The following is a 24,430-nucleotide window of genomic DNA, read 5'->3' on the forward strand; positions in this document are numbered from 1 at the left end:
TGGGAATAATTGTCCCTGTCTGACAGGGTCTTTGTAAGGCTTAAAAACAATGCATACAAAGGGATTAGCACAATGCCTGGCACAGAATAAATGCCCCAAAATTTAGCCTAGTGTCAAGATCAATTTGCCTCGTGGTCTCCTAAAAGTCAACCCTCGTTTGAGTATTTCAGTATCCCTTCGAGTGTCCTAAAAATGTTTAATTGTATTTAAATATAAAATTTTAAGTAAAATTCAATTAATTTGGAGAAAGACTCTTTAGACAAAAAGGCCATAAATTCCTTATAATGTTAAAAAAGTAGATAAAGTAGACAAGGACACCCACAGGATACAAAACAAGCTCATTGTTTATGAAATGCTACAAATCTGACCAAATGCTTGGTAGACATGTAACAGCAGATATGCTTAAAATGCCAGAAAGATTGGGGAGAAGAAGGAATGGTACACTTGGATGGATACAAAAATTCTCAAAAGGGGGTTGAATTTTAGGTAAAAACTGGTCATGAAACAAATTGAGAGCTGTTTGCCTCCTGCCAAACAGGGAGGGAGGAGAGGTGGCTACTGTCAGCTGTCTCCCTGCTGGAAGAGCCTGGAAACATCAAGCTCTGGTGGAGAGAGAGCCGAGGCCTGGAGGGGGCTTCTCCCAGCCAGTCCTCCGCACAGGCTGAGCCAGAAGCCAGGCTTTTTGACCCCGGGCCAGCCCCCTTGACATTTCCCTGTGCCCAGTCTTGGACTTCCATCTTTTTTCCAAGTTGTTCCCCTTTCCCCAGCCCTCTCCAGAGAGGCCACCATCACCATCTCCAACACTCTGTGACCCACCTTCCCACACCCCACCAGCCCAGTTACAAATGGTGATTTTCTGTTTATTGCTCAAAAACAAAAATCGAGAAGCAAGATGGGGAGATTGTTGGTTGGGGAGAAGGCAGGAAGGGGTTAGGGGCCTTGTCCCAGCTTTCTCCTTCATCCCTCTTCTTCTGACCCTCCAAGGCCCAGGGGTTAGGCCTGGGGCCAGAACATCTGGGAAAGGCAGAGCCTTCATGGCCAAGGGAACAGCAGAGGTCTTGGGCAGTCCTTGTGGGGTGCCCTGGGCTGGAGGGGCCCAGGAGTTGCAAGGGGCTGAGTTCCCCTCCCAGGGTCCAAAAGCCAGTAGGGTAGGGGCGGTGGGCCCCTTGTTTGGCAACTGAGAAGAGGAGGCTTTGGGCGGCAGGATGCTGGTTTATTTATTGTAGGGTCCCCAGGGCCATCAAAGCCCCCTTGGGGGACTAGGAGACTATTTACACAGCAGGGAGGAAAGGAGCCAGAGACCAGGTCCTATACTCTTCCCTGCCCAGAATGAGGAGGGGAGGGGCGTCCTGGGTCCTGCATCCTTAGTCTTGGGGTTCAGATGGAAACTTCATATTCCCGTGTATCCTGGAGACAGAGAGACGGGATCAGTTGCTGGAGTGGGGTAGGGGTGGAGGAGGCAGCAAAATGGGAGGAGGTATCAATAAGGAAGGGGAAAGACCCTGGGTTTTTAAGTAACTCATCGATCACTGGGGGTTTGGGGGCCACAGGATGGGAATGGGGCTGAATCTGGCCAATGGATGTGTTTGGTTCCTCCTACAGCATCTTAAAATCACATAAAAATCTGAATTTCTGGATTGTCTTGAACAATTGGAAGATCTGGCAATTGGGCCTAAGTTTCCACTATGGGCTAGATGGGGCACATGTTTTCCAATTAGCCACAGTCCTCAATGAGCCCTGTTGTTCACACCTGACTTGCTTTGTTCATTGTTGGCCTTTGTAGGCAGCTGAATTTGAAATTCCCAAGACAGATGTTACAGAGACCTTGAGAGAAGGTCATGGAGTCCTGGGGAGCGAGAGGTGTGGCGCTGCAGGGGTAGGGGAAGGGCTCACCCCAGCTTCATACAGTGGGTTGCTGAAGTCTGACTCCACAGTGATGGGGCTGTAGGAATGGGAGCCCGAGAAGCCGAAGAGGGATTTTCCCTGCAGCCTGGGAAAGGGAGGAGATAGAGGGGCTTATCGAGAGGTGAGCCCCCAAGCCCCCCTCACCCAGGCTTCTGTGCCAGGCAGGCAGGACATCTGCCCTGGCCAGCAGCTCCCTGAGTAGGGTACTTACTTGGTGTAGTATATGTAAACACCACTGCCGAGGACAATGACCAAGCCTAGGGGCAGCAGGATGGCCAAGGCGAGGTTCCCACCCTCTAGCTGCCGTGACGGGTCTGTGGTCTGGGTCACTAGGGGAGGAGGAGAGGCCAGTAAGCTGGGGTTGGGCGCAGCCCTGGGCTCTCCCAGCCTCCTGCCCTGGGCCCTGAACCCTGGGCCTCACCCCTCCGGGTGGCCTCCTGCCCCCGGCCTCTGCCTTGCCCTCCCAACTCAGCCAGGCCTGGGTCTCCACCTGTGCCCTCACTGACCTTCCAGTTTTCGGTTGTCCAGGAGCTCCTCATAGGCCACTGCAGGGAGAGGAGGGGGAGGGGACGGGGTCTGAGCCAGGGAGGGAAGGAGGCTGGGTAGAGGGCCGGGAGCCCAGTGGGGCTGGGCTGGACAGCCTGGTTCTCTCTGCCCTCTCTTCAACCTAAACTTTATCCTTCCCTTGGTGGGGATGGGGGAGGAGTAGTCAGGGCAGGACTCCCTTCCTTCTCTCTAGACCCCTAAAAGGTCAGGGTTCTGGGCAGTCTAAACCAGCCAGGTCTGTAAAATTTGTCAAAAATAGGGAAACTAAGACCTATGCAGAGGGCGAGAGACTTCCAAACCAAAGGCCCTCTACTACATCCCTTAGGATAATTCCATGACCTTGAACTTCCCCAGGAAATGTACCCGTGAGGATGAGAGCCCACAGGAGGTGGATGGGGAGCTTGGCAAGGCTACTGTTGGTCTCGAATTTGCTACTTGACTTGCCCAGCCCTGTCACTCCCTGGACACTGCTGTGCCCCCTCCTGCCCTGTCTGCCCAGGCACCTTTGCAGAGTGGGGGCTGGCTGGTCCACTGTGAGGGGTGCCCAGGCACACAGGTGATGGTGACCTCGCCGATGAGCTCAAAGCCCTCGTAGCAGAAGAAGCGCAGAGACTCGCCCGCCTGGTAGTGATGCTTGTACAGCGTCTGATAGCCATTCTCTGGCACCCCGGGGTTCAGGCATGGCTCATACTTCACTGCAGGGAACATGTCAGTCACGACGTGCCAGCTGCACTGCTGAGCAGGCCACCCGCCACCCTTCCCAGGGTGTCCCCAGACTCACAGGCGCACTTGGGGACCCGGTCGCTCCACTTGGGCGTGCCCGTGTCTCGGCTGTAGCAGGTGAGTACAGCTGCCCCCTCCAGGCTGTACCCCGGCAGACAGCGGTACTGGACATGGGAGCCAACAGGGAAGCCAGCATCTGAGGCAGTACGGTGCCCGTTGGTGATCTCACCAGGGTCAGCACAAGTCATGACTGTTGGCAGGAGGGCAAGGTCAGGGGGAGCTAGGGCCCTAAAAAATCTCCCAGAAGCTTAGGGCTGGGAGAGGCCTGAGCCGTGGGCCACCTCCTCTGAACAAACCCCCCACCTCCCACTATTTCCTCTGAATGAAAGGAGCAGGAGATGGAAAAACTTAAAATTCAATGCATTTTATATTTCAGGCTTCTTCCGGAAAACAGAGTAATTGAGGCAACCGAGGCCCCTACCCTAGGGTGAAATTTGAAATATTTAACCACTGTACCAGAGCATATTAGCTAAATCCCAGCCATGTTAGCCCCACACGGCAGATTGTCAGCAGAACAGCAGTGCCCTCTTTTTTTTTTTTTTTTTGTGAGGAAGATCAGCCCTGAGCTAACATCCGATGCCAGTCCTCCTCTTTTTGCTGAGGAAGACTGGCCCTGAGCTAACATCTGTGCCCATCTGCCTCTACTTTATATGGGACGCCGCCACAGCGTGGCTTGACAAGTGGTGCATCGGTGCATGCTGGGATCCGAACCTGCAAACCCCGGGCTGCCGAAGCGGAGCACGTGCACTTAACCGCTGTGCCACTGGGCTGGCCCCAGCAGCGCCCTCTTTAGAGGGGCCCAGCCCAGCCCTCCTGCCCCCCACATTCCCAGCCCATTCTGCTCACTTATGTTGCCTGCCAGGCCTCTGCAGGCCTTTGAGTTTACAACCTTGCTGTGGAAGAGTCACAATCATAGCCATTTCTTATAGATAGACCTGTGCAAGTCACCCTGCCTAATGTTTGACAAACACAATATCATATGCCCTGATGATCTGGAGAGGTCAACATCACTGTCCTCTCAGTTGGCGCTCAGGGCAGTCAAATGACTGGCCTGTGGTCACTCAGCCGGGGAGTGGCAGAGCTGGAACTGCTCAGGGTCACAGCCACGGAGCACTGGGCTGAGATTCAGAGACTTGGGTCTCAGCTCAGCTTCAGGCTCAATGTGCCGCCTTGGGCAGGTCCTCCTGAGCCTTGGGCAACTGGCAGGTCCTATCCCCTCTGGGCCCTGCCTCCATCCTTTCCTGTCCCTGCCCCTGTCCTGTCTGGGTTCCAGACTGGACATCTTGTGAATCCTTCCAGGGACGGGGAGCTGTGTCATCTAGCAAGTTTTCCTTGTGTCCAGCCCAAATCTGGCTTTCTGAAATTTATCCTCATTGGTTCCACCACTGCCCCCAGAGTGGACCTCCAATCCCATATCCTTGTGGCAGGCTTCCCAAAATTTGGAGAAAGTGACAAGATGCCACCCCTTGCTGCTGTTCTAAAAGATAAACACTCCCAGCTCCTTTAAATGTCACCTCCTCTGTGAAATCTCCTGCCCCATCTTTGGGACAATTAACCCAGCCCTCTTCCCACAGCCCTTCTTCATACTGATAGCAGCTCCTTCTCATTCACTGTTTACACACACCAGGCACTGTGTGAAAAACTTTTCATTTGCTCTTCACCACCCCCTACTCCTACTTCACGGATGACGAAGCCAATGCTCAGAGATATTAAGGTCCTTGCCCGAATTCACCCAGCGGTTACCACTCTGTAAATATCCTGAGTTGTTTAACTATCTGTCCCCCTCCCAGACTGTGAGCTCCATCAGGGTAGGGAGGGGGTCCAACCCCTCCGCATAACCCCAACCCCAACACAGCATGGGGCTTCAATGACTGCATTAAACTAAACCAAGTTCTCTCAGGAGCCTAGGCCCTAGCAAAGTGACTCCTGTAATGTCAAGGCTAGGGACTGAGAGACTGGAGCAGGGCCCAGAACGGGAAGAGCAGAACCGAGATTGATGGGGCGGGGCCGGGGAGGGGTGGAACTCAGACGGGGCAGAGGCGGGGCCAGGAGGCTATGGGGGCGGGGACACGAGGTGAGGCGGGACCCAGAGGAAACCGGGTCAGAGCCCAGAACAGTGCGAGAGAGAGGGACGCGGCTCGGAGATGAGAGCGAGGCCCGGGAGGGACAGTTTCGGGGCACCGAGGAGCAGAGGAGTGGAACCCAAAGGGCATGTGGGCGGGGCCTAAGGAAGATCCGGGCAGGACCCAGAGCGAAGGGAGGGAGACTGGACAGGACAAGGGCGGGGACAAGAAAGGACGGAGGCAGGGCGCAGAGGGAAGGGGCGGGGCCCAAGCGGAGCCGCGAAACCCACGTGGGCAGGGGCGGGGCCCTGAGGGGCAAAGGCGGAGCCCGGGCTCACTCTTTTGGCAGGCAGGCGGCGCGGCGCTCCAGGACAGGTCCCACTGGCAGGTGAGAATGTCGGAGCCGAGCAGCTCGTAGCCAGGCTCGCACTGGTACGTAAGCACCGTGCCCCGGATCAGGTCCCCGTGGGAAGCTGTCCTCCAGCCCCACTCCGGAGGCGGCAGCTCGGGGCACGTGTCATTTCTCGGGACCTCTGCAGAGGAGAGACAGCGAGTTTGGAGGCCTGTCCTGCGACTCGAGGCTCCCTTCCAGCCTCGGGGGCCTCGCTCCTCCCGGCATCTCTGGCCTGCCGGACCCTTGCCCGTCTCGGCACCCTAGACCTCGGTACCTTTGAAGTGCAACACGAAACCCTGGCCCAGGCCGGGGTTTGGGGGCCCGGGCGGTGCCTGGAACTGCAGCGTGAGGTCGGGCCCAGAGGAGAGGAGGCGACGGCGCGGTTGAGGTCCCCGCAGCTGGGCCAGGACTCGGGCGCTGGGACCGTCCCCGTCGAACAGCGTCAGCATGTCCCCTTCGCGCACATTCAAGCTGCAGGGAGTGGGACCAGATATGGGGGCTGGGCTACGATAGGCCCCTCCATCCGGTTCTGCCCAATCCCTAACTCAGTTCATTAGTAACCCTACCTACTCTCTAGTCCCGCCTCACATTCTCCTATCCCAGGTCTGGCCCCGCTCAGTTTTGACCAATTATGGGCTTCTCCTCTATAATAGTCGCTCCAGGTTCCACTTATTCAGTGGCTCCTCCCAGTTCCTGCTTCCCAATCCCCACCCCTGCTCATCACTAACTCTCCCGCTCTCCAGTCCCTCCTCCGTCACCAGGTGATGCGCAGCCTAGCTCAACTCCAGCTCTGACCAATCACAGACCAGCTCATTACCTCCCCGCCCAACTCTAGGCCCCGCCTGAGTAGCTCTGCTTTTGGGGATCACCGACTTCTGTGTCTGCCCAATCACCTGACCACCTCGTACCAAATCAGTTCACTGGATTCTCCCTACACCCACACCCATCTTGTGTGTTGGTGATGACCCAACAGCTTAAGCCTGGGTCCCTGGAAATCGCTGCAGGGGTGGTCTCAGAAACAGCCAAAAAGCGAGAGACACCAAGGCCAGAGCCCCTGTTTCACAATAGTCCCTGAGGAAGGCTGCATTACCCCATTTACTTGTCCTACGTCGCCTGGCTAAATAAATGGTTTGTACCTAGGTCTACCTGACAACCCACACCCCTGTCCTGAACCCTTAGTCGCCTCTTTCATCAGACATACATTGGCGGGATCTTGTGTAGACCTGTGAGCCAGCCAGGCTCCGCATGCAGGCTAGTGCATTGTAGTACCACACTTCTCAGAGTCCACACCCACCGCACCCGCTGCCACACCCAAGCATACATCTCGACTTGGAGCAAGATGCGCTTCTCTTCCTGGACGTGCAGGCCCCACACGCAGTCCTGGCCGGGGCTATAGCTCTGGGGCCAGTCGGGAGAGAGGACCACACCAGCGGGCTCTGACAGCTCCCCTCCACACATGGCTAGGGTAGAAGGGGTGTCAGATTCAGGACGCAGGTGGGTATGCAGTCTCCATTTCACCACAGTCCTCACCACTCCCAACTGTGTGCACCAGACTGCCTCACAGGTTTCCTACTATCTATTACCCAGCTGTTTCCTGCCACATCTAGTCCTGTTGTGCCCAATCCTCAGCCCTGCTCCTAATTAACGCCACCCCCTCTCCAGCCTACCATCACCACCCAATCCATGACTTAGCCCAACTCCAGTTCTAGCTCTTGAAGGCAATTGGGTTGTGACCCCTGAATTCTGTAACAAGCCCACCAATTATTTAGCTAAGAAAACTGAGTCTCTGAAAGGGACAGGGATTTATCCAAGGCCTGGGTTTATTAGGTTTGGATATGCAGGTCTCCTTCCTGAATGGCCTTCCTAGGATCCCTGGCTCAGGGGGTAGTCTGTAGACTGAAGAGGATGTGGAGGGCTCACCCTTGCAGGCTGGCTCTGTGTCATTCCAGTGAGGTTCTGTGGGATCCACACATTCGATGGCATTGGGGGGGCCCGGGGGCTCCAGGGCATATCCCGGGAGGCATGAGAAGGTGGCCAGCGCCCCTGGGCGGTACTCAGGGTCCGTGGTGGTGACATTGCCATGTGCCAGGAAGGGGGCGAAGCAGCGATCTTCCTCAAAGGCTAGAGAGGAGTCAGTCACAGAAATTAAGCATAAGGACAGGCCTCAAGGGATCTCAAACTGGAGGACTGGCACTGAATTCAAGTTTGGCTATTCAGTGGGCTGTTTCAGTGGGCTTAGCTTTCACTCTTCAGTTTCCCCAAAACCCTAACACTCCTCATTCATACATTTGTTACCTCCCCAGCCTCTGGAGGGAAACCCTAGGCTAGTCAAATCCCAGCCACCATTCCACAGATGAGGAAACTGAGACCCAAAGACACAAAGCCACTTGCCCAATATCACACAGTAGGGTGGTGGCAGAACTACGTCTCAAACCCAGATTGCTTGATTCCCAGCCAGAGACACTTGGCTCTGGAACCTGCAAAGGAGCAGGGGAAACAGGTGCCTTTGGAGAGCTGGCTTATGTAGGTATGTTCTCTCCTCAAAAATCACTGTTGGTTCTGATTATCCATGCTGCAGCCAGAATCCAAAAGTGCAGCTAACACAAAAGCTACTCAGTTTTGACTTTGGACTAAGTCAGCAAAAATGAACGTTTATAGAACATTTTAGTTTTTGCCCATTTTGATCATATCTTAGCTGCAAAACTATCTTTGAGGTAAGACTTAGGTGCTTATGATACAAACGAGAAATCTGAGGCTCATGGAGCAGCAGCGGCCTGCAAGTATGGCGGCAGGCTTCAAACCTAGGAGTCTTCTTTGCACTCACAGAATCTAACATGCAATTTATTTTTCAGATCCACTGTTCTATTTCACCATCACTTAACCTGATAAGGTATCATGTCCAAATCCTATGCATCCGTCAGGGCCCAGTGCCAATTCCATTTCTCCCATGATTCAAACCAGAAACTAGACCCTCCCACCTCTGAGCATTTCACTTTCTTTGTCTCTCTCTGGCTACTGTTTGCACAAATCCTCTGCTCCAGCCACACTGAAAGTCTGTTTCCCAAACATACCGGGCATTTCTCTGCCCCTTTACCTTTGCTCACACTGTTCCTTTCACCTGAGATGCTCATTCCCAATCTCTCTCTTTTAAAATTCTCTCTATTGTGTAAGGCCCAGTTCAAATGCTTCTTCTCCCATGATCACTGGCCTCCTTGCTTCTACCTGTCCAGCATCCAGTCCCCCTTCTTCTGGTAACAGCACCTCTATTTTCATTTTGGGACACACACCTCCCTGACTTCCAGTCCACGAGGTTCAGTTAGGGCCAACCAGGGATGGCCACGTGATATGGATCTGCCAATCATAATACAGCCTGCCCCCAGCTACACTGATTGGCTCAGGCATAGGCACAAGACCCAAGCCAGGGCAATGAGAGCCTTCCCTGGCATTTTTGCTGGAGCTCTCAGGAAAGAAGTGTGCCTTCTCTTTCTCTGATGGAATTACTAAGTTGATGGTGTGTCAGTCTGGAACTGGTAGGTCCGCCACAGATGGCGAGCCTGCCTGAGAATGAAGTCAACACGGAGGAAAGAACTGAGAGATTGAGGTAACTGGTCTCCTGGCGTGTACCTGGATCCAGCCATACATGAAGCTTTCATAGAAAAGGCCCCCTCAGGGAATTAGAACCGGTCCATATGAAGGGGTTCTTGTAGTTTTGGGGTGGGGAGGCAAGTCAGGCTTCAGGGATCCAAACACAGAGATGAGCAGGGATGGAATATATGCTTGTGGCCATGCCTATGGTGTCAGGAAGAGGGGAAGGTGCAGGAACTGGGGCCTGGGGGTAGGGAGGGACAGTTACCTTCAAATCGGAGGCTTAGCAGCAGGGGATTGGCAGGCGTCTCTGAGAGCAGCTCCACATAGAGGGACTGGGCGTCACTGATGAGACCCCGCTCTGGGACATCATCCATATCCGAGTCATAGATCACTGGGGATAGGGGACTGCCCCCTGAACGCACCATCAGCCTGGGATGGACAGAAGGGTGGCCAATAGCTCAGTTTCCCCTCAGAAGCTGCCTCACATTTTGCCTGCTCTCCTAACTTATTTTCAAAGCTATTATTATCAAACATTCACTGTATGCCATGTACTCTTCTAAGCCTTTACACATTTTTTCTCATTCAATTCTTACAAGAACCCTGGAATCAGATACTGTTATTATCCCTCATTTCATAAATGAGGTAATTGAGATACAGAAAGATTAAGTAACCTGTCCAAGATCACATAGCAACTAGTGGCAGAGCTGGGATACCAGTGGTTAAAGAACGTAATGATGATGATGATGACAGCAAACACATTTATAGTGCTTATTGTGTGCTAGGCACCTTCCTAAGCACTTTACGTATCTTAATGCATTTATCCTCACAAAAACCTTAGGAGGGAGGTACTATTATCTCCATTCTACAGACCAGGAAACTGAGGCACAGAGAGGTTAAGTGATGGCTCTAAGTTTGCACAGCTATGCTGCCTAAGAAAGGGGAAGGACTAACGTGTGTTTGACACATATCCCAACTGGGATCCACCCCAGGTTTGTCTGACTCCCCACTGCAGTCTCCCTGTTTCCCTGAAGTGGGGACCTCAGGGGCTCAGATCCTCACCGGTCATTGTCCTCATCCAGCGAGACCCTCTCAAAGTGCAGGTGTAGCCGGCGACCCTCAGCTGCTTCAATCACCCAGCGGCAGGTGAGGTTGGGCCCCGCAGCTCCTCCAGGCTCAGGGGACACGATGCGGCCCAGTGTAGCATTGTGGATGGTGCCGCCACAGGATGCTGCGGGCAGAGGGAGGGCAGGTTAAGATGACTTGTGCTTCTTCCATCTTGAGAGCTGTGGCATCCACACCTTTGGCTGGGACCTGGCCTCAGGATGGCCTCTGCCCTATGGGCTCACCCCAGAGGACAGGACATTTTCCAGGCCACCACCCAGGTGGGGAACCAGCCCTGGAATAGAAAAAACCCAGGACGGACACCCCCCAGGATGGAGATTCCACTAAAATGAAGACTCTCCAGATGTGGACATCCTGGGATGGGGAGTTATAGAGATCTCCAAAATTGAAGCCCTCAGATGGAAAACCTTCAAGATGGGGATCCCCAGGATGAAGACTCTCAGGATAGAGACCTTCGAGAGATGGACTCCAAGAATGAGGAGTCTCTGAAAGAAAGGGTCTCCGGAATGGTGACTCACAACATGGAAACCCTCCAGGTGAGACATCCCAGGTGGAGACCCCCCAAGGATAGAGACCCTCAGAGTAAAGCGCTCAAGATGGAGACTCCAGGGTAGGGACTCTTCAGGGTAGAAACCCCTTCAAGATGGGTTTGCCCCAAAGATGGAGACCCCCAAGATAGGGCCCTCCCTATGGGGCTCCCAGGACAGAAGCCCCCACCTATGGTGGCAGAAGACTCACCCACGCAGCTAGGGGGGTCACCGCTCCAGGCTGGCCGGGTGCCATTGAGGCAGATGAGGGTGTCCTCACCCTGCAGCTGGTAGCCTGAATCACAGTGGAAGGCGGCAGTGCCCCCAGGGTGCAGGTCGGTCACGCTCACATCCCCATGGGCTGGCCGGGGAGGGAAGCCGCAGCTCAGGAGGTAGGCTGGGTCAGGCAGAGCAGGGAGAAGGAGGACTCATTTTCCCATGCCACCCTCTCTCACCAGTCCTCCAGCACTTTCTCTTCTCTTTCCAGGTCCCCCTGGCGGCACAAACTGGCTCCAGCCTGGAGTCCTCACATGGGCACATTGCCTCATGAAGGGGTCATTTCAACATCCCTTATCTCCCCTAATCTGTGCAATCTACTCACTTTGGCCCCCATTTTATAGATGAGGTAGCTGAGACTTAAAGAAATTCTGGACCCTAGCATTCATTTGCTGTGTGATCTCAGACGAATCAATTGACCACTCTGAACCCCATCCAACTCTAATCATAACAAATAGTATCTGCAGAACTTTTTCAGCTTCCAAAGTGAGTTCACACTGTGCTTTTGAGGTAGTGAGAGAAAGACTGTGACCCATTTTCCAGATGTGGAAATCGAGGCTCCAAGTTGCCTCATAGCATTTTCTCCCCTCCATACACACGGACTTTCTTCCACTAAGGTGCACTGTGGTATTATACCCTCAGCTTTCATCCAGAGGAGCCACATGAAACTCCTTTAGCAACTTTGACTATTTTGTCATTAAAGACCTTAATACTGAGTGCCCCCTAAATGAATCCCCTAGTGAAAGTGAAGTGCTAGGGAAAGCTTTTTTTTTTTTTTTTTGTGAGGAAGATCAGCCCTGAGCTAACATCCGATGTCAATCCTCCTCTTTTTGCTGAGGAAGACTGGCCTTGGGCTAACATCTGCACCCATCTTCCTCTACTTGAGATGGGACGCCGCCACAGCATGGCTTGACAAGCGCTATGTCAGTGCACGCCCGGGATCCGAACCTGCAAACCCTGGCCGCCGAAGCAGAGTACATGAACTTGATCTTAACTGCTATGCCACCTGGCCAGCCTGGGAAAGCTTTGCTTTCCTTAAGGAAATGGTTTGTTTTCTCCTTTCTTGCAGTGAAAACTGTGTAATCTCTCTTCTTGCACTGGCTGCTAGGAAGCTCAGAACCAGATTAAGCCTTGTCCCTAGCACAATGGCTTGTCCATCCACATTCTAGTTTTTCAACTATAATAAGCATTACCTGATGCCAATTTTTTTTCTTACTTATTCTATTTTATTTTATTGTGTGCATTCTTTTTTGAAAGTCTCCTGAAATTCTCGTGGAATCATATGGGATAAAATAAATAAATAGAAAGTGACGTGGTAGTAAATGATGGACTCTGAACTTGAGGCTGACAGAGCTCTGTGTGTTTGTTTCAGATCAAGCAGAGCTCATCAAGAAGGGCTTCCTGGAGGAAGTGCACCAGAGCTGGGTCTTGTAGGAGGGGCAGGCTCTGGTTAGCAGAGGGTTTTGGAGGTACCAGCTTGCCTGGGCCTTTGCTTTTTCTGACTCCAGCCCTGAGTGATTCTGTAAGAGACCTAGTTCTCTCCCTATTTCAAAATTCAACAAGCATTTCCTTGGCTGGGTCCTGGGGACAGAGAGACGAAAAAGACCTAGGCCTTGCTCTTCGGGAGTCCACAGTCTACTGAGATAGACACAAAAACAACCTTCTAGAACACAGTGATTTGAATAAATGTTAGCCTCTGTGATGGCTCTCCATGACCAACAGAATCAAATCCAAATGCTTTAGATTGACATTCAAGCCCCTTCCACAGCTGGGTCCAGCCCAGCACATCTGACTTTAGTTCTCAGCACCTGTGACCCATATATTTTACACAACATAGTATTCTGACTCTCTACTGTCCCACTTTCAATTTTTTTCACACTATTTCCCCTACCTGCAAGGCCCTCTTCTTGCTCTTTCTCATCTTTCAAAGAGTAACATAAGTATCACCTCTTCCAGGAAGTCTTCCTGACCCCTCCCCTCTCCAGTAGAGTTAGTTGCTTTCTTGCCTATACATGATATCTGCATGTATAATTTTATCATCACGTTAACTGCTGTCTATTGCCATTATGAAACTGAACCAAGCCTTATTTATTTTGTCTCCTAAAACCCTAGCCTAGCTGATCGATTGATGCAGCCAAGAGGCAGTGCAAACAGTGCAAAGAGCACTGGATCTGGAGATGGGCAGACCTGAGTTCCAGTTCTAGCTCCACAACTTATTAGCTGTATGACCTTGAGCAGGTGACTTCACCACCAGGGCCTCTTACCTGCAAATGGCAACAATAATTCCTATCATTGAAGACTGGCCTTAAAGTTAAACAAGAGAAACACACAAAGCACCTGGCACACAGAAAGTGCTCAGAAGATGTTAATCCGCTGCCCCTCAGCCTCAACTAATGAATGCCTGGGAGTCAGGGACTCGGGGATCTGACTTCTGACTCTGCGATGAGTTTGCAGGTGGCTGAACAATCCATATGACCTTTGAGCCTTTTTTGTCCTCTCAGAGGTGGAGCTGACAATGGCCACCCCCAAGGTTGCTGTGAGAAGCAAACGAAACAACAGTTGGTGAAAGGGGTTTTGTAAATGGGAACGTTTGCTGGACTTGAGGTGAGGGGTGACAGAGCCTTTGGCCTTTCAGAGAAGCTAATGAGGGCACTCTGGACCAGAGGCCCCAGCTAGTGCAGATTGGGAAGGGCTTAAACAGGACCTCGGTCCCGAAGGTGCCTGGAGAAGCTGCAAAGCAGGGAAGACCGAGGCAGGTAATGAAGGCCAATTTATGCAATAGCCCTGCTTCCCTAAATGTTCCACTTAGCCTAAAGAGTCCTATTTTCAATGCCCTAGGGAAATGGCTGCTTAAAGGAGCCAGCGAGGAGCCATTTTGTAATATCTGAAGTCCAGCCCGTGGCCCTGGGCCCTCAAGGCACGTGCTTGCTCCTCAACAACGAGGCTCTGACCACCACCATGTCGCCTAGCTCACTGGTCTTTCCACAAATAGGCCTGGTGCTGGGCGCCTCCACCTTGCACACATGAGACCCTAGGGCAAGTCCTGAGCAGAGGCCTCAGGAGAGGCTGTGGAGGGTGTGAGGAAGGGATATGGATTTTGTGTGTCCTGGACAAGGTCCACAAGGGATCTGGGCTCAGCAGAGCTCACGACAGGACAGGCAAGGCCATGTGGTGATGTGAAGGGGTCACTGGCACAACACACTATTCCCTCTGTTTCAGAGGAGCACAGGAAGGGACTTTGGAGATGGCAGCAGGTTCTGGAATGCGACAGTGGACTGGGCCCCTTGCCTCATGCACATATGTGTGCTAGAACATACGCTTGTATGGTGGGAAGGTTCCCGTACACACAGGCAAGTATGGATGTACATGTGCGTGTAGGTTGTTGGTGGGTGGATGCTCATGAATGCAGTTGTGCATGGATACATCCCCACTTCCCTGCCTCCAGAAGTCAGCAAGATCCTTCTAAGTCACAAATCTGAGGCTGTCACTATCTTGCTTAAAACATTTCAAAATGGATCCAGCCCTGATGGCCTAGTGGTTAAAATTTGGTGCTCTCTGCCTTGGCGGCCTGGGTTTGGTTCCAGGGCACGGAACCCCACCACTTGTCTGTCAGTAGCCATGCTGTGGCAGTGGCTCACATAGAAGAACTAGAAGGACTTACAACTAGAATATATGACTATGTACTGGGGCTTTGGGGAGGAAAAAAAAAGAGGAAGATTGGCAACAGATTTTAGCTCAGGGTGAATCTTTCCCAGTTAAAAAAAAAAATCAAAATGTCCCCCCTTCCCTTGCAGGGTAAATTAGTCTGAAATCCTTACTGAAGCTGATAAGGCCTTTTTTTTTTTTTTTTTTTTTTTTGTGAGGAGATCAGCCCTGTGCTAACATCTGCCAATCCTCCTCTTTTTTTTTTTTTTGCTGAGGAAGACTGGCCCTGGGCTAACATCTGTGCCCATCTTCCTCCACTTTATATGGGACGCCGCCACAGCATGGCTTGCCAAGCAGTGCGTCAGTGCGCACCCGGGATCCGAACTGGTGAACCCTGGGCCGCCACAGCGGAGCGCGCGCACTTAACTGCTTGTGCCACCAAGCGGCCCCTGATAAGGCCTTTGATGATCTGAATCCAACCTACCTCCCAGTCTGGTCTCTTAGCCTACTTCTCCGTCCTCCCTACTTTCTGTGTTTGTACTATAAGAGCCGTGACTGTCATTTTTGAGCTCTCACTGTGTACCAGATACTGGTTTAAGCACTTGATATGTATTAACACATTTGATCTTCCTAATAATATCACGAAGTAAGTATTATGATCCCCATTTTTCAGATGCAACAATGAGGCGCAGAAAGGTTAAGTAGTTTGTCCCAGGTCACACAGCTAGGACAATTCTATCTCCCATGCTGAATTACTTCAACTCCTCAAGGGGGTCACGTTTTTTTCCTCCTCTCTGGGTCTTGGAGCGTGCTTTTTCATCCATCTAGACATCTGCCTTCCTCTTTTTCCCCCTCCCACCTTCCCCTAGCTAACTCATCTTTTAGGTCTCAGCTTAGTCATCACCTCCTCCAAGGAGGTGTCCCAACATTCCTTAGGAGAAATTTAGGTCCCTTTGATATTTGCTCCTGCCTGTGTTTCCTCCATTATAGGGATGTGGGTCCTTATCTCAGTGAATTGTAATCATCCTGATTACTTGTCCATCTCCTTACTTAGATTCTGAGTTCCTTGAAGTCAGATTTGTATCTGGCTTGTTCATTCCTCTCCCCAAGGCTAACACAGGGCCAGTATGAAATGGGCACTGGATAAACATTTGCTCAGCGAATGGATGAATTGCCTCTTGGATGTGTGCACACCCACATGGAGGTCTGTGAGTGTGTGAAATAAAAGGGTACAGGTCTCCTCTGAGGGTTTTGCCCCCTGGGGTCCTAGTCGGGAGGAAAAACCCCCGACATCGCCCTGTGGTTGGAAGGCTCCTAGAGATGTCCCCTGTGCCCATTGTGGCCTGTGTCCTTCCCCCAGCACCTCAGACTCCTCACCCTGGTAGTGGATCCTGAAGCCACCGCCCCTTGGGACCCGTGGGCTCTGGAAGTGCAAGAGCAGCCTGTTGGTTGGACTCCGAAGAACCTGTCCTTCTCCCAGCATGGAAGAGTTGGCCAGGAGTCGGGGGGCCAGGCCTGGGGACCCCCCACCAGCCAGCACCAGGAGTTCCTCCTCTCGAGACAGGTTCAGCGTCTGCACCTAAAGAAGCCAGACCCAGACCCGTCACGACAAGTCAGCCAGGGTGGGTGATCCCGTAAGCCCCCTGCCCTTGCCTTCCTTTTCCCTGTATATGGCAGCCCAAAAACCATGGTGACATCGGCCGAGTTGTAGAACTCTAGGGGAGTCTTTGAGATCCTCAGAAAACAGGCCCATCTGAGTCAGAAAACAGGTTCTCTGGCTCCCAGGCCAAAGCTGTGCACACCCCTGGGCCCCGAGGAAAGGGCTTGGAGGTTTCTCAATTACATGCATAAGTCCAGTTACCTGGATCTCAATGCCGTAGCCGGGGTAGACATGGATGCTGTACGTGCAGTCCAGGAGCCCCAAGGTGTGGCTGGCCGTGCTCTCTAAATCTGGAGACTCTACATGCCCTTCGCCCTCGGAGATGTTGTTATTACACAGAACTAAAGAGATATAAGTGCCTGGGGTTGAGAATCCCTGTGTTCTTGTCCTCCCAGCCAAGCAACTCTGGGGTCCTCATCTGCCTTCTCCCCAGCACCCCTCACTATCCTTATCCAATGCTCCCTTTTCCACCTGTGCCCAGAACCCCCTTCCCCAACTCTAATGTAGATAAAACACATAGAACAGTGCTGGTACATAGTAAGGGTATATAAATACTAGCTTTCATTGTTAAGCAGAAGCCGCTCTTCCGTCTGTACCCAGACCCCTTATTCCACACGTTCCCAGCAGCCTCTCCCACATCCGTGCTCTTGCACTACTACCCCATCCGCTTTCAATCGCCTCACCTGGGCTGGTCACCGTGGTGGTGACAGTTGTCGTGGTGATGATGGTGGTCGTGGTCTCCTCCTCTCCTCCCTCAGGCCCGAGGGGCGGGCCTGGGGAGGCGGGGCCGAGAAGGGGCGGGGCCGTAGTTCCTGGGGGCGGGGTCAGCAGCTCTGGCGCCGTGGGGCTTGTCCCCCTGCCTCCCTTAGGGGTTACGGCTGTTGTCAGAGGCCCTGTCCCTGGCTCAGTGGCCCGCGGCAGGGAGGGTGCTGCAAGAGTCTGGCCGGCTGGAGGGGTGGCTAGTGTGGGGTCTGGATCAGATCCTGGGACAGTGCAAGGGAAGTCAGGGCACAGAAGGAGCAAATTGGTGGGCCTTGGGTGGGGAGCAGGGCTAAAGGAAACTGGGGGTTCCCCACTGAACCCAAAAGACCTCCCCAACAAGCTGCAGACTCTCCCCCACCTCTTCTTCCCCACCCAAACTCCCCACTTCCTCCCAAGTCTTCCACAGTCTGCCCTCACCCTCCCTCCCCCTTCTCTTCCCCTCTCAACCTCTCTACCCAGGCCATTCCATTCTGACAGTCTCCTTGAGCCCCTCTCTCTGCCTCTCCATTCAGATCTGGCTCCCTCTCCTGGTTACCCCTTTCTCTCTGTTTTACTCTCTCTGGAACTCCCTATCTCAGTTTAGTATTCTTATCACTTTCTGATTTTATAATTCTAGATCGACTAGTCTCTGCATTTCTCTCTCTTTCTATGTCTCCCACTGTTTCTCTGATTCTGGTTCTCTGAGTTTCCATCTGTCTTTCTCTCTGATTGTTTTTCTGTGTGGCTCTGTCTCTCGATCATTCTGTCTCTATTTGTCTGGTTCTCTGACTGTCTATGCCCAGTTTTGACTCTGTCTAACCATCTCTCTCTGTCTCCCTCTGAATTTCACTGGCCTGGCTCCCCATCTCCCAGAGTTAATGTCCCTCCCTCTGCCTCTGTGTCACTCCTGCCACTCTGGGGGCCTCACCCGGCAGGTAGCCCATCTCTGGGCCCCTCCTCAGCAGGGCCCCATGGAGCAGCTCGGCCAAGGCCTCGGAGGCTACTGTAGGGGTCTCACTTCCAGGCTCTGGCAGTGCCTCCTCCTCCTTCAGGGGCAGACCTAGAAGAGGAAGTTGTGTGAGCCCTTCCACTGCCCCACACTCCTTCCTTCTCCAGAAAGATCTTTTCCAGAGCTCTTCCTCCCTCCTCAGTCAGCTGGGCCTGCAGGAGCTCAGAGGGTCCCAGGCTGGGCTGAAAGCCAAGATTGGAGGAGGGGCTCTCAGCTGCTCCTCACACTCCTACACTTTCCTCTCCTCCTTTTTTCCCAGGCCATGTGGGCCTTCGGTGAGCACCTTGGCTCTTATGAACCCTGGACAGCGCCAGTAGGGCAGAGAAGGGGCAACGGTGCTGCCTTCATTTTCACCTCAGTGGTGCTCTCCCCACAACACTGGGGCTCTGCGGAAGGTCTGGCAGCACCTCCCAGCCCTTGCTTCCGCAGTGCCCAGCTTTTTCTCCGGGTTTCTGTCTCTGCAGTGTGGTGTTTTCTCCCTCTCTCTCTCTCTCTCTCTGCAGTCTCTGCCCCCTTCCCTGGAGTCTGGCCAGGGGTCAGAGTAGGGGACTAAATATCTGGTTTCTGAGCATTGCATCTGTACGTCTGTCTTTGTCCATACGTCCAAGAACATTTGTGTGTGCAGTGACTGGCATCTCTCCCAGCACCTCCATCTCCCACCCAGGTGCCATGCGTGCTTCTGCCACCTCCGCAGACATCCCCCCCACAACTTCCCCAGCCCTTCTTCCTGGATTTAACCCCTGAGACGCTGCTAAAAGCTCCCCTCATTCATTTCTCCACCTTCTCAATATGGGGGATTAGGGGCTCCAGGTACAAGCTGGAAAGCCCTGGCTTACCCTTTCCCGGACAGCTATGCCCCTCCCCTCCCCCAGGAGCTCGGAAAGCCCAGGATGTTTCAAGAAAGGAGGGTAGAAGACCCCGCTGGGGGCCTTCCCAGGGCCCACCCCCATGCTCCCATGTCCTTACCCTGAATCCAGGGACAGCTCAGCAGAATTAGGAACAGCAGCTGGGGAGGTGGCGGGTGCTGGGCCCTGGGAGTCCCCATGGCGACTCACACGAATTTCTCTCCTCTCCTCCTAAATAATCTAGCTGTCACCTTTCCTCCGTCTCCTTTTATCTTTCCCTTTAATTTTTTTTTTCCTGCCAGTAGTTAGCAAGGAAGACAATTTCTCTGCCCTTGGGATGGAGGGGCAGAATTGGGGGGGGCGCCTAGAGCCCACCCCCCTTAGCCCAATCTCTTCTGTCCTCTGCTCTCGGTCCGAGGAAGAGGGGGCGCGGCTCCGGCTGCAGGGGGTGGGGCCGAAAAGGCCGAAGGGGCTGGGTCGTCTGGGTTACCTTCTTACTCCGGTGCCTGGGTCCACCGGGCTGGCTGGACCCCAAGCTGGGGGAGTGGGGAGAGGCAAAATAGCTTCCGGGGGCCTGGGGTGGGATCGAGGATCAGGAGGGTCCCTACCGTGTTCTAGTGGGGCTTGGTGAGGAGGGGAGGGGGTTGCGGAACCTGGAGAGCCGAAGCTCGGGCAGTGGAGCTGCGGGAGGGAGAAGCTGAGAAAGGTGTCGAGCACACGTCAGATCCTGGGGATGGGCGAAGGGAGGGGCCTGGGATTTATTTAGGGGGGGCGGAGAAGGAGGAGGAAGTGCAGATGGAGGAAGGAGGGACCATATGAGCCAGGACCGTAATCCTCACTCTCCCGCGGCCCCTGGGGGAGGCAAAGGAAACTCTGGTCCCAGCGGTAATTAGGCCCCCCTCCCCCAGCGATTCCAGCACATCTGGAATCTGAATCTCCTCTTCCCAGGGTGCCAAGGGGCGGCACAGCTGGGCTCGCGCCTGCTCAGCCCCCCAATATGTCCCTTGCCTACATCCAGACCCCCCCATGGGACTTCCCTTTTCCTTTTACAGAAGCTCATGTGGAATGGGCTTTCCCCTCCTCCAGGAGAATGGCAAGTTTCCACGTTTGTGAGAAGTCTAAGGGATGACGGGCCGGAATCTGGGGAGGGGAGACCCCTCTGGCTTCAACTTTGATTTTTTTCTCCTGGCGTCTCTCACAGCGCCCCTGGAGCGCCCTTTTCAGCACCACCGGCGAGCGGACAGCTCTTCTCGGCCCCGCCTGAGCGGGCCGGCCCCGGCGCCCCGCGCGATTGGCTGAAGCTGCCTTCACTATCAATCGGGCTCCCGCCGGGGGCTGGCTCTGTGAAGTCGAAGGGGGAGGGGAAGTCACAGGCCAACTGGTCGAGAGACCGGCTGACCGACCCACAGGCCGCGGCATCCCCGTCCGCAGTCCGCGAACGCCGGCCTTGTCCGTCAGTCCGCGCGCTCACCCCGCCCCTTGGCTTGCCACGCCCCTCCCTCAGGCCCCGCCCCTTCTTTTCGCATTGCGGGGCGGCTGGAGGTTGGCACGGTGCCCCCTGCGCCCCACGTGGCGCCCCGTCGAGGCCCGGCAGGGGGATAGGCAAATCTTGAAACGACCCCCCCACCCCCACCCCAAGGCTGAATTGCGGCTGCCACTGGGCGGGGGTGGGGGTAGCTAAGCTGAGAGGACTGTGGGGAGGGGTGACGTCAGGGTGAGTGGGAGCCAAGGAAGGAGGGAGTAGGAGAGAGAGAGAGAGGGAGAGAGAGGGTGAGACAGAGACAGGACCCGCGGGTCGGGTCGAGTGAGAAGCGAGGGCAGGAAGGAGGGGAGGGGGAGGAAGGAGCGAGAGAAGCCGCTGCGGAGGACGACTGGTTGCGGGTTCCGGGGCTGCGGGTCCAGGTGGGGTAGGAACTGCTGTCTGGGGAAGCTAGAAGGAAAGGGGGGGAAGAGAAAGAACGAAAAGAAGGGCGGGGGTGGAGGGGGGAGAGAAGAAGGGAGAGGGGGAGACAGAGGGTGGGGAAAGGAGAGGCAGAGGGAGAGAGAAGAAACTGCCGGAAGGAGAAAGAAGAGAGGGGGCGGGGACGCAAGAGGACGAGGAGAGAGTTGCAAAGAGAAAGAAGAGATAGGAGGAGAGAAAGCTAGAAGGAAAGAAAGGGAAAGGAGAGTTAGAGGTACATGAAGGAGGTGAGAAAGAGGGAGACACAAGGTGGAGAGAAGCCCTCAGAAGGAGAGAGAACCAAGAGTGGGAACGTGAAAGGGAAACAGCCCAGGGGGTAACCAGGGAGCAGCCATGGAGGGAACTGGAGGAGAACTGGGGGGACAGGGGAACTGGGGTCTGGAAGATGCCCCAGGCCTCTTGGCCAGGGCCTCCCTGCCCATCATACCTGCATGGCCATTGCCCCTGGCCTCCTCAGCCCTTACCCTGCTCCTTGGAGCCCTCACTTCCCTTTTCCTCTGGTACTGCTACCGTCTGGGCTCCCAAGACATGCAGGCCCTGGGGGATGGGAGTCGGGCTGGGAGTGTCAGTGGTGGGCCTGGGGGATGCTCTGAAGCTGGCAGGCCTAGCCCAGGGAGCTCTGGGGAGCCTGGGGAAGGACCCAGGACAGAAGGCCTAGTGAGCCGTCGCCTTCGGGCCTATGCCAGACGCTACTCCTGGGCGGGGATGGGTAGGGTGAGGCGGGCAGCTCAGGGTGGCCCAGGCCCTGGGGGAGGGCTAGGGGTCCTGGGCATTCAGCGCCCAGGCCTGCTTTTCCTGCCAGACCTGCCTTCAGCCCCCTTCGTGCCACGGGATGCCCAGCGGCATGACGTGGAGCTCCTGGAGAGCAGCTTCCCTGCCATTTTGCGGGACTTTGGGGCTGTGAGCTGCGACTTCTCAGGGACTACCCCTCTGCCTCGGGGCTGGTCCCCACCCCTGGCCCCTGGGTGCTACCAGCTCCTGCTGTACCAAGCAGGCCGGTGCCAACCCAGCAACTGCCGCCAGTGCCCAGGAGCCTATCGGGCACTGAGGGGGCTGCGGAGCTTTATGAACGCCAACACCTTCGGCAATGCTGGCTTTTCCGTCCTCCTGCCTGGGGCCCGGCTCGAGAGCCGCTGCGGGCCCACCAATGCGCGGGTCAGATGTCATCTGGGTAAGTAGATGCTGCCTACAGACAACCTCCTTGCCTCCATGATTCCCCCTCCAGACTCTCTTCTGCCCTGCCACCAGAGCCTTCTACACTGTGGTTCTGATCATGCCTTTCTCCTCAGAAATCTTCACGGTATTTCCTGAGCTTCAACAATCTGCAAACCATTTTTATAAGCTTTGCCATAGTCATTTACCACCTGTGCTGTTTCTTCATATTGACTTTCCCCACGTTTTATTTTACTGATTTATTTTAAAGGAATCTTTATAGAACAATGATCATCAGTATTACTTGCCCTAAATAGAAAGTACTCATAAAAACAAATTGAAACTTAAAAAAAGAAAGCTTTACAAATTCTAGCTAAATACTCTAGTCTCTCAGAGACTGAAGCCTATGCTCTCTTCATTTAGAAGGCAGCAATGTTAGTGGAGTATTAAAGTCATGGTAGCACCAAACTGAAATTTTCTTTTTGATGTTTTAAAGATTGAAAGAAAATGGAAAAGAACAGTTTTCTGATTTTTAACGCGATGACCTTGTTTTGCCTAAAATCATCTCCCATGCTACCAGTTGGATGTGTCCTCCACTTCTAAGCACAGTGGCCTCAGGATGAAGTCCAGATCCTTTCTTTCCTCATCTCCCACCTGTTCTCTTCCTCCCCTTCCCTCCCACTGTGCCCTAAATCATAAAAGCCTCTGGCTGATCTTAGCAGATGCCACACACATGCTATACTCAACTTAGAATGTCTTTACCCCTTATCACTTTATCACCTCCTGGAAAACTCCTCCTTAGTCTTCAGGACACTTTCAATTGCCACACTTCCTCTGGGATGTCTTCCTATTCCCCATCATTTCAGTTGGCTGCTCAGTTTTCTCACAGCACTCGATTGTGTGGTGCTTCGGCCAGGATGGAGCCATCAGTTTTATACCTCGTGGAAGAGAGGGCCTAGCACATAGTCGATTCTTGAGTTAAACTGTCAGAAGCCCAAGAGGAGATGCCACTTCCTCCAGGAAGCCTTCCCTTTTCTCTGAAACAGAACAGACTGTGCTTTGCACTGCATTTCCCCATCTCCTAGCACTTCTTTCATACAGTATATTGTAATTATACTTGCATCACCTTCCAGAGAGCAAGGAGAGACCAGCATAGACCCTGGCCTTTAAGACCTTTAGATCTACTTACTGACTGAATGGGGTGGGCCCCTTTGACAGAGGCAGGAATGTTGGGATACCCCGGTCTCTTTCCACAGGCCTGAAGATCCCCCCTGGCTGTGAGTTGGTGGTCGGGGGTGAGCCCCAGTGCTGGGCTGAGGGACACTGTCTACTGGTGGATGATTCCTTTCTGCACACAGTGGCTCATAATGGTAATGGGGCTCCCGTTCTGCTAGGGGGGATGAGGGACTAAAGAGTGAAGGGGAATAGACTAGAGGCTGCAGCATCAGGCCCAACTGGCTTCCTTTTCTAGCACCACCATTTTCCAGCTGCATGACCTTGAACAAGTCACATAACTTCTCCAATCACCTGTGAAATGGGGCAACTGCCTTCTTGATCAGGTGACTGCAAGGCTTAAATAAATTAATGTAGGTGCATAGCAAAGTGGTTAACAGCACAAGACCCTAGACCTGGACCACCTGGGTTCCTGTCCTACCTCTGGCACTTACTGTGTGACCTTGGGCAGTTATTTAACCTCTTTATGCCTCAGTGACTTTGTATAAAATGGGAATAATTATGGTACTCTGTTTTGATGATTAAGAGTTAACACACATAGGGTTAGAAGGGTGCCTGGCACTTATTCACCAAGTGTTGCTTTTATGAAAGTTTGGTGAGTGCTCTGGCAGATAAGTACTTAATGTCAGCTGCTCTCCTGTCTTCGTCCCCATGTGCCCTAGGCTCCCCTGAAGATGGGCCTCGAGTGGTCTTCATCGTGGACCTCTGGCACCCCAACGTGGCTGGGGCCGAGCGCCAGGCCCTCGACTTTGTCTTCGCACCAGACCCTTGAAGGAAGGTGTTCCCTTCAGACATCGGGCTGGAGAGATGCTGCACTCAGGGATGGCTTGAGTGGTAGCCAGGACCTCCTCTCCATTGCACGGGCTGGGGTGGGGCTGAGGGTGGGAACTGGCCAGCAAACACTGAAATACAGATTTTAAATCTTAACTCCTGACTACTTTCTTCCCAGCTACCAGCCCCAGGGAAAGGCTTGGGGCAGGA

General features: G+C 53.7%; 2 protein-coding genes across 5 annotated transcripts; one reads left to right on the forward strand and one right to left on the reverse strand.

The window, feature by feature from the left end:
* Positions 1-844: 844 nt before the first annotated feature.
* On the reverse strand, positions 845-19,788 carry SEZ6L2 (seizure related 6 homolog like 2). 4 transcript variants are annotated; one of them, XM_058569659.1, is made up of 18 exons: positions 19,226-19,787; positions 18,179-18,310; positions 17,193-17,492; positions 16,711-16,850; positions 16,227-16,428; positions 11,140-11,325; positions 10,339-10,507; positions 9,545-9,708; positions 7,612-7,812; positions 7,013-7,151; positions 5,966-6,162; positions 5,636-5,830; positions 3,233-3,424; positions 2,955-3,146; positions 2,412-2,450; positions 2,117-2,234; positions 1,894-2,015; positions 845-1,407 (listed from the first exon to the last, which is right to left on the reverse strand). In XM_058569659.1, the coding sequence occupies exons 1-17, from the start codon at positions 19,302-19,304 to the stop codon at positions 1,901-1,903; spliced, it is 2,760 nt and encodes a 919-aa protein (XP_058425642.1). In that variant the 5' UTR covers positions 19,305-19,787; the 3' UTR covers positions 845-1,407; positions 1,894-1,900. The 4 variants fall into 4 exon arrangements, with proteins under 4 accessions (XP_058425642.1, XP_058425641.1, XP_058425644.1 ...); XM_058569658.1 differs by having other exon boundaries at positions 1,894-1,990; positions 19,226-19,784; XM_058569661.1 differs by lacking the exon at positions 1,894-2,015 and having other exon boundaries at positions 19,226-19,788.
* A 1,349-nt stretch (positions 19,789-21,137) lies between these two features.
* Positions 21,138-24,339, forward strand: ASPHD1 (aspartate beta-hydroxylase domain containing 1). The gene is made up of 3 exons (XM_058569666.1): positions 21,138-22,235; positions 23,473-23,586; positions 24,112-24,339. Exons 1-3 carry the CDS (start codon positions 21,398-21,400, stop codon positions 24,219-24,221), a joined length of 1,062 nt encoding a protein of 353 aa, XP_058425649.1. The 5' UTR covers positions 21,138-21,397; the 3' UTR covers positions 24,222-24,339.
* Positions 24,340-24,430: the final 91 nt, after the last annotated feature.

The sequence above is a fragment of the Diceros bicornis genome, chromosome 26, assembly GCF_020826845.1.
Source record: "Diceros bicornis minor isolate mBicDic1 chromosome 26, mDicBic1.mat.cur, whole genome shotgun sequence".
In the NCBI taxonomy this organism is placed as follows: domain Eukaryota; kingdom Metazoa; phylum Chordata; class Mammalia; order Perissodactyla; family Rhinocerotidae; genus Diceros; species Diceros bicornis.

Excerpts from the sequence above, each read along its gene's own strand:
- SEZ6L2 (XM_058569658.1), bottom strand. The coding sequence starts at position 19,304 with ATGGGGACTCCCAGGGCCCAGCACCCGCCACCTCCCCAGCTGCTGTTC. Across the intron at positions 16,851-17,192 it reads CACCACGGTGACCAGCCCAG|TTCTGTGTAATAACAACATC; the intron begins GTGAGGCGATTG and ends ATATCTCTTTAG. Across the intron at positions 2,235-2,411 it reads GGACAACCGAAAACTGGAAG|TGACCCAGACCACAGACCCG; the intron begins GTCAGTGAGGGC and ends CTCCTCCCCTAG.
- ASPHD1 (XM_058569666.1), top strand. The coding sequence starts at position 21,398 with ATGGAGGGAACTGGAGGAGAACTGGGGGGACAGGGGAACTGGGGTCTG. Across the intron at positions 22,236-23,472 it reads GCGGGTCAGATGTCATCTGG|GCCTGAAGATCCCCCCTGGC; the intron begins GTAAGTAGATGC and ends CTCTTTCCACAG. Across the intron at positions 23,587-24,111 it reads GCACACAGTGGCTCATAATG|GCTCCCCTGAAGATGGGCCT; the intron begins GTAATGGGGCTC and ends CATGTGCCCTAG.